Source organism: Bidens hawaiensis, unplaced genomic scaffold (assembly GCF_021521415.1).
Source record: "Bidens hawaiensis isolate Kalapana, Puna unplaced genomic scaffold, B.hawaiensis_p1.1 tig00035446_1, whole genome shotgun sequence".
NCBI classification, from domain to species: Eukaryota; Viridiplantae; Streptophyta; class Magnoliopsida; order Asterales; family Asteraceae; genus Bidens; species Bidens hawaiensis.
This window is the reverse complement of record NW_027496159.1, coordinates 87641-95872: the sequence shown is the minus strand read 5'-3', so window position 1 is coordinate 95872 and position 8232 is coordinate 87641. Positions and strand designations below refer to the sequence as shown.

Genomic DNA, 8232 nt, shown 5'->3' with positions numbered 1-8232 from the left:
CAGTAAACGATATAATTAAAATAAACTTTGTTAAATGTTTGTTTCGGTCAATAACTGAATATGATGAGTTATGGAGTCTAATAAGTTTTTGACTTCAACGTTGCTATAAATCTATAATAGTTTGAGAACACATCTTTAATGATGTCAAATAGATCAGGTGCCGTGCAGCCCCAGAACGCATGTTAACTCTAGTTTTATTGTTATATAACCAAGTAATGGCAACTATAGCTATATCAAGGTTGCAAAAGTCGCTAGGCGGACCTAAGGTTGGTCTCATAGGGAAGTTGGGTGTACTCAGAGTACTTAGGGAGTACTCGAAAATTGTAAATATAAAGAAAATTATTTTTTGAATATTATATATACGTCAAATATCATAAGTATGCTAATATTTATAACAAAATAGGAGTATAAATGATAGATACATTTTTAAGTACTAAATTATTCTATATTTGATCATCATTAAACAAAAAAGATGATATTCTTTTTTAAATAGTATACAAATACGAATTATGTTCTATTTTTTATGTCAAAATCAGCCCAAGTTAACCGACTATACGTGATTATAGCTAAGTTTGACCATATTTGACCGATTCTTAGTAACTAGACGGAGTTAAAGAAACTCTCATCGACGCCATACCTTATAACGAGTACTCTTGAAGGCCTACTTTTACAACGTTGATCTATATAATAACTCTTTTGTTCGATAATAGACTGCCCACTCATATGGATCGAATAAACCATGTTATATATATTTTTATTATTCTTACACTTATTTATGCTAAAATCATTCATAAATGTTTTAGTTTGTTGTGGTCAGATTTCCAACATATGAAAGTTTAAACGAAATGTGTAATAACTAATAAGGGTATACCATACCATATTAGCATATTCACATGTGCAGGTTCCATGGTATATTAAAAAAGAAAAGGTAACGCTTTGATTGATTAATTTAATTGAAACGTTTAAACATTGATTATTACTAACAACGAACTTGTAAGATAATATTATTCTTTTTCTTTTTTTATAACGGTTATTTAGATCACTAACGGACCACTGATTCATCTGATCATTTTTTTTTCCACCACTATTATAAGGAAATCCACCATAGGTAAGAAAACCTCATAGTCTAACCCGAAACCCTCTATTTTATTATTATTACATGTGTATTTTGTTACAAGTGGGACTTGAACATCCCAAAACTCTTAACTTTATATTAAAGTCTTTAGAGTTAGATTTAGTTACAATCAAAATTGATTTTAACTCTATTTGCTTTTGAACAAATAAATATTAAATTAAGGGGTTGATTATGGTTTTTCTAACTTACAATAATGATTAATTGGGTTACTGAATAACACTACTGGTATAAATATATCATAATAAGATAACTAAACGGACACAAAATCTCCATACTTTTGAGTCTCTGACCTACACTTTACTTTTGCTTCTATTATGTAAAACCTGTAATGATTCTCACGTCGGGGAGATCTTCGTGTGGCAAGGCTAATGGCTTCGGTTTATGCAAGATTATCAGAAGTTAAGCAAAGTAGAATTCAAATTCTTAGCCTAGAGGTTATTAAGAAGATAATCCTGATAAGGATACCCAACCTTAGAGCATTCCCATCCCAACCATCAAAACACCCACTATCTTTATAATTTAAAAAAATCATCCAATTACTCACTCCATCCTATCCCCTATTCATATTCTTCATCTCTAAATAATGAAAATATTGTACAGTAACTTTTCATATATGAAAAGCTACTGTAGCACACTCTATCTCAATTCTCAACTGCTATCATACTTTCACCCGCCTCATCACTTCTTCTCCCGCTCATCTTTCTAGGGTTCATCGGCCTTTCTAAGTAAACCAAAGGCAATTGATTCTTTCTGAAGCAAAATCGTCAGCCCTCTTTACCATCTCCATTCCCTCTGAAGCAAATAAAATACCAAAATCAAAGAGTCCCGGTTCGAATCGAAGCAATTGGTGCCCTTGTGTTCACAGATACAAGCTGCAATAGGTACACCTCTCTCTATTTATCGCTCAATTTCATTATATTTATTATAGGATTCCAACTATCTTCATGTAATTTACCCTCACCCTTGTATACACTAGCAAGTTGAAGCCTTTATGCTGCAGATATTATTATTTTCGCTCATTAACATTAAATACACAAAATAGATTAATGCCCAAATTAGGTAAGATCAAATAAGTACCTGCATTGATTTCATTCATTGCTATACGCACAGAGGGGTCAGGTATAATGTCCACTATTAGAATGTGCTCTATCATGTATCCATATTCTCCCATCACCTGATATATTAGGGACACAATTGTAATTTCATAAGGTTCTAAACCATAAATATATTGCTAATACAATATAGTAATATACCTTCTTAAGTTCCTTCAATACTGTTTTTGCAACTTCATCTTTCTGTTCAAAGAGTTAATCCAAGGTCATTCTTGGAACTTGTGCAAGTACAACTGGGACGAAAGCCATCTTTAAAAGAATAAGATTTTTATTAAAGATTTTACAATTTTGGACAAAAAAATGTATATTTACCATAAAAACATAAGCTTGAATTTGTTCAGCAGGGTTCTGCAACTCGTAGAATGCATCATCGGCACTTTGCTTGATTACTCGATACTGAATTGATGAAATTATTTGCACAAACACATTGACCTGCAAATAAAAAAATTGTTTAAATCTTTTAAGTTAATAGACTAAAACACATGGTTCATTGTGAATGTATACTACAATCTTCAACATTTATGGAACGAAGATGATAATGAAAAAACGATCATGATAAATGATTACTTTGATTAACTGCGTGTAGGGGTGCAAACGAACCGTACCACCCAAGCTCGAGCTTCAGTAAGTGAAAACGAGCCGAGCTCAAGCTTGGTCGTTTACACCAATGATGTAGCAATAAAAAGGCCTAAAGTTTTAATAATTGACGATCAAGATTTTAAATTTGCTCATCGCCCTAACCCTAAGAGCATTCCCATTCCATCCATTAAAACCGAACAGTTTATAATAGCTTCCATATTATAAATTACTTGAATACATTATTATATTATCAATGCTTTTATAATGCTTCTCTATGTAACTGCACATTGTTTGACTGGTTAAAGGTAAACTGTTGTCATTCTGATGCTCTTATAACTGCGCTTTGTCAGTCTTATGACGGCTGGGTTGTCATTTGTGGCAGTTTACCCATGAATTGGGTATAATTGCAAGGAGAAACAAAAAGTGGCATGCAGATAGGTCTAGCAATTGCCAACAATCCAACATTTATAATGCCGAGAAAAATTGAAGCGACTCGTGAAATTACTTAATCATTTCATTACAGAATGTGTAGCTTTATTATAATTCCAGTTTCATGGCAAAAACTTGCATGATCAGCAGCTTATTTGTTCATTTTTTGTTTGTGAATTACAAATAAAAAGCAATATAGTTGTTGCAACATATTTCATCTTTGGCGTTGATAAAACTCGTATATATTTTGACAGGTTGAGTTAATTGCATATTTGATCACATGCCTCGTACATTCTTTCGCAAATTGTTAACATACATATCTTCTGAAGATGATAGTGATGTTGATCTTAACGAAGATGGCGAAGGACAATGTATTCGCAAGCGTCGTAGGTTTATTCGGCGTAATCATATTCAGGGACATCAGCGTCTATATCGCGATTATTTTGCAGAAAATCCCATATATCCTGCAGATCTATTTCGACGAAGATTTCGTATGCGTCGTCCTTTATTTCTCCGTATTCTAAATGAGGTAGTGACTCACAAGCCATACTTTGTCCAAAGAAGAGATAATGTCGGAAGACTCGGTTTATCTTCTATGCAAAAGATAACTGCAGCACTTAGAATGATGGCATATGGGGTTACCACAGATTTTATGGAAGAATACATAAGCATTGGTGAGAGCACCGCAATGGAGAGCCTCAAAAAATTCTGTGAGACGATAGTAAATATCTTTTCAACTGAATATCTACGTTCACCAAACACCAATGATATTACTCGATTGCTTGCTGTTGCGGATCAACGGGGATTCCCTGGAATGCTCGGAAGCATCGACTGCATGCATTGGAAGTGGAAAAATTGTCCCACAGCTTGGAAAGGTATGTACTCTGGCCACATTCGTGAACCTACTATTATTTCAGAGGCGGTTGCCTCATATGATCTCTGGATATGGCATGCATTTTTTGTCATGCCCGGTTCCACATAACTACATTAACGTGCTAGAGAGGTCTTTCATTTTCACGGAACTTGCGCAAGGGCGTGCTCCTCCAGTCAATTACACAGTTAATGGCAACGACTATACTATGGGGTATTACCTTGCAGATGGCATTTATCCTAAGTGGCAAACTTTTGTAAAGATGATTCCAGCACCAAGAGGGAACAAGCACAAACATTTTGCAAAAGCACAAGAATCTGTAAGAAAAGATGTCGATCGAGCATTTGGAGTACTTCAACAACGATTTGCAATCATTCGAGACCTTCACGAATGTTCAAAGTGAGTGTGCTAACAAATATAATGAAAGCATGTGTTATTCTTCATAATATGATCATTGAAGATGAACGTGATGATGGTGACAATCTTAATATGGAGTATGATCAACTTGATGATGATCTCCCTGAATTGTCGCGCACTCATACATGTGAGTTATGGACTTCATTGAACGTCATCTTCGTATTAGAGATAACTCGGCTCATCATCAACTTCAAGAAGATCTAGTTGAACATCAATGGCTACTCTATTCTCAACAATAAACGATATCGCGTTATATTTTAGTATTTCGTGAATGTTATTGGTTTGAGTTAGAAGCATGCTATGTGATGATCATTAGAATTGTTTATGTAAGAACATAACTTATTAGCTCAACTTTTGTTTTAATTTGCATCTATTTGGGTCATTTGCTTGTAATGTGTTAGGAGTGTGCAACGGATACGACCCGGCCCGACCAACAATTTATTGCTTTTGTTAATCTTTTGTTTGACTGATTAATGCTTTTGTAATGCTTCTCTAGATGTTCAATAGTCAAACTTGTTTTTCCTTTTTTTTATCGTTAAAACATAGTCAGTTGCCATTTTCACTTGTATATAACTTCCATATTTTTTTGTCAGTCATATAGTGTATAAATGGAAATTCAGACTACTATAAATTATAAATAGATAGCTTATATCATTTTAAATCCATATATTGATTATAATGTTTGGTTAAGAATACTTCACGAGTTTGAGCCGAGTTTGGTTCGTTTAATGTTTAATTCGATTTTTTTAAATATTTAGAAACTTTTTAAAAGAAGAATATAATATGACAAAATAGCAAGTAGTTAATATTGTAAGTGAGTAGAAAGAGAAAAATTAATAAAAAAATAATATAGAGATAGATTTAGAGGATAGGATGTGAGGTGTTTTCTAAAATGAAAGGTAAATTTTAAAAAGTAGTGATTTTTTGTTAAATTATAGGAATAAAGATGATGGAGGGGATAAGAATGCTCTTAAGCTGGTGTGGGTATTTTCCTTTTCAATGGCCTACTGCAAAAAATAGTAAAATAAAGGTTAGGTTTTGTACTTTAAAGGTAAATTGTGATAATAAAACATAGGCTACAATCTACGTAGACATAAATGTATAGCTGGTTTATAAAAACATTAGTGGTAATTTTTTTTCCATATAGTTAAATTTTTTCATATAAAAACAATAGTGGTGATTTCTCCAAACAATTATAATTTTTCATAGATAATATATTTGATTTTTCATATGTTACTATATAATTATTTTTCAAAATTATTGAGAGTACTTGCATTGTTTTATTTCCTTCAAGATATCTATATTTTAGGGATGTCTATTATTTTTATTCAATATTCATCCAAATTTTCATCTTTATCTCCATCTTCAAAATATAAAGAATTTGTGAAAATCTTCAAAATATAAATATTGTACTTCAAGAATCTTGTTTGTAACCAGTGTTGCAAAAATCTCTACTATGTACAGATTAATGCCTGATTAATCGTTAGTCCTCACTTTACTTATTAATTTCGGGCTAGTTGGCCAATTAATCGGCCAATGGTCAAATCCAGCCAAAATGACGGTTCCCGATGAGATTCTATCCAAAATCAGCGGTTTCCGATGAGATTCCAACCAACATTAGCAGTTTCCGGCGAGAATCCGGCAGAAACATGTGGTTTCCAGCGAGATTTCGACCATAATATGTTTGTGTATTTATAAAACTGAAATTTACATATAAAAAATGTGTGTGTGTGTTTGTATAAAAACTGAAAATTATACATTAAATTCCACTCCGATTAATCGATAGTCTCTACCCCACCGTCCGACTAACGACTAGCGGTTTATACAACACTGTAATTATAACTCAAGTATTTTTGTTTGTGATACAGAGACATACAATAGAAAGATAAAAAAGAGATTGGATATTAATGATCTAAACTAACCCTTTAATAGACGCTAAGCCTAACTTTAAAAAATATACCATAACGATCCTAGCTTTAAACCTAAATAATAACGAGATAAAGATATTATAATTAGTCTTTAGAAACTTGTAATATAATATCGTTAGAACTACAAGAAATAACAAAAACACTATATAAATTGCATAATGATTTGAACCGAAGTCTAGAAAGTTGTTTCTACCTTCAAAACAAACAAACTAATTTGTTAGCGCAGGTTGAGACTTCGAGATATAGGTCCCCGTAAAACAAAGTATGTGCCACGTTTTAGACAGTGTGTTTGTCATGTCGGAGGGGCCTCCGTACCTGAGGTTAGTTAAGAAATTCAATTAATTTTGGAGAGACATTTATTGTGTACCACGATCTTATTTGTCACGCACCCACGATTAATAATTTGTTTCATTTCTTTCCGTTTAATATTAGTACTGGACAGAGCCGGCTTCGAGAATGGTAAAAAAATTGGGGGCCGAAAGCGGAAATTTTGTTGGGCCTTAAGTAGAAGGAGTATTTTGTTGGGTTTAAACAATTTAATTTTTATATGAGCTTACTTGGTTATAATTTGGGGTGTGTTAAAAAACTTTAATTTGTTTAAAAATAGTATTAAACATGTCTCAAATGAGACTATAACCAATAACCTTTTAGTTGAGAGTAATATTTTTTGTCACTAGATCAAGCTAGTGGTTATGTAATTGAGTTTAAACCCTAAATATACATATTGTTTAATAAAAAAAACATTTAATTTGTAAAAAAAAAAACTAATTCGGGCCTAGTGGTGTGTCGGGCATGTAGCCGTCGACCACCCTGCTACACCTTATGATCGGCCTTGGTACTGGATAGTTTCTTAAGTAGCTGGTAGTTTCTATTTTGTTTTGGAAGCTATCAATTTGCAGGGAATGTTGAATGTTTATTTATGAATGAAAATATTATGATCGAATGATCAAGTCTCTTTCAAAAAAACCTATGATTTCTAATATGGCTTCTCTCTAGATATCTTTGGCCAACAAATAAAAACTTTGGAACCACATCATTATTAAGAAGGCCAACATAAAGAACGAATTTGAGAATCTCGATTATAAATAGGAAAATAGGGATCTTATCAAAGAGGAAGATTAGTGAGTGAGAACCGAATCTTTGAAAGACCTTGCGGAGTTAGACGAAATGAAAACTAAAAACTTAAGACAACTCTCAAGGTAATGGGTGTCGTTAACGCCGCTTACTTTCAAGGTGTTGTAAACAACAAAAAAGCAAAAATAAATTCTATTCCATGACTGAATATAGGAGGAACTTTGTGTGATAAACCAAAACTCATCAAGAAATAAATGTTCGGCTTCCTTAGAAAAAGGTTTAATGATGATTAGTTGATTGGCGAGTCGATTTGATATGTTCTAACATGAAGGTTTTGCCTGAGGAGGATGCCAAGCAATTAACTTTGGTTTTCACCAAAGAAAAGTTAAAAGAGGCGGTTTTGGGTGCGACAGGGATCATACTCCAGGTCCGAACGAGTTTAATTTCAGGTTCATGAAACACTTATGGGACATTTTTTGTAGTAGACTTTTTAGCGATATTGGCTTCTATTCATGAAAGGGGGGATTATAAACCACGGGTGTGGTTCCTCTTTCATTGTCTTATTCCCAAAGTTTTGGACCAGGTTAGTTTAAACAAATATCGGTTAATCACCGTAGTCGAGGTTATCAGTAGATGATTTCTTAAATTTTAGCTAAGTTGAAAAACGTGTTAAAGTTGGTGACCTTG

The 8232-nt window shown here is 33.1% G+C and overlaps 1 protein-coding gene and 1 pseudogene across 1 annotated transcript; one reads left to right on the top strand and one right to left on the bottom strand.

Moving 5' to 3' along the window:
* Nucleotides 1–2124: 2124 nt before the first annotated feature.
* LOC143587309 (hypersensitive-induced response protein 4-like) lies at nt 2125–2766 on the bottom strand. The gene is made up of 5 exons (XM_077068632.1): nt 2755–2766; nt 2560–2679; nt 2389–2430; nt 2213–2309; nt 2125–2129 (listed from the first exon to the last, which is right to left on the bottom strand). The coding sequence occupies exons 1-5, from the start codon at nt 2764–2766 to the stop codon at nt 2125–2127; spliced, it is 276 nt and encodes a 91-aa protein (XP_076924747.1).
* Nucleotides 2767–3535: 769 nt separating this feature from the next.
* Nucleotides 3536–4747, top strand: LOC143587308 (uncharacterized; annotated as a pseudogene).
* Nucleotides 4748–8232: the final 3485 nt, after the last annotated feature.

Bases quoted from the DNA above. Each gene is read 5' to 3' on its own strand.
- LOC143587309 (XM_077068632.1), bottom strand. The intron at 2,431-2,559 runs GTAAATATACAT...CTCTTTGAACAG, and splicing joins TTCAAGCTTATGTTTTTATG to AAAGATGAAGTTGCAAAAAC. The intron at 2,310-2,388 runs GTATATTACTAT...CTAATATATCAG, and splicing joins TATTGAAGGAACTTAAGAAG to GTGATGGGAGAATATGGATA.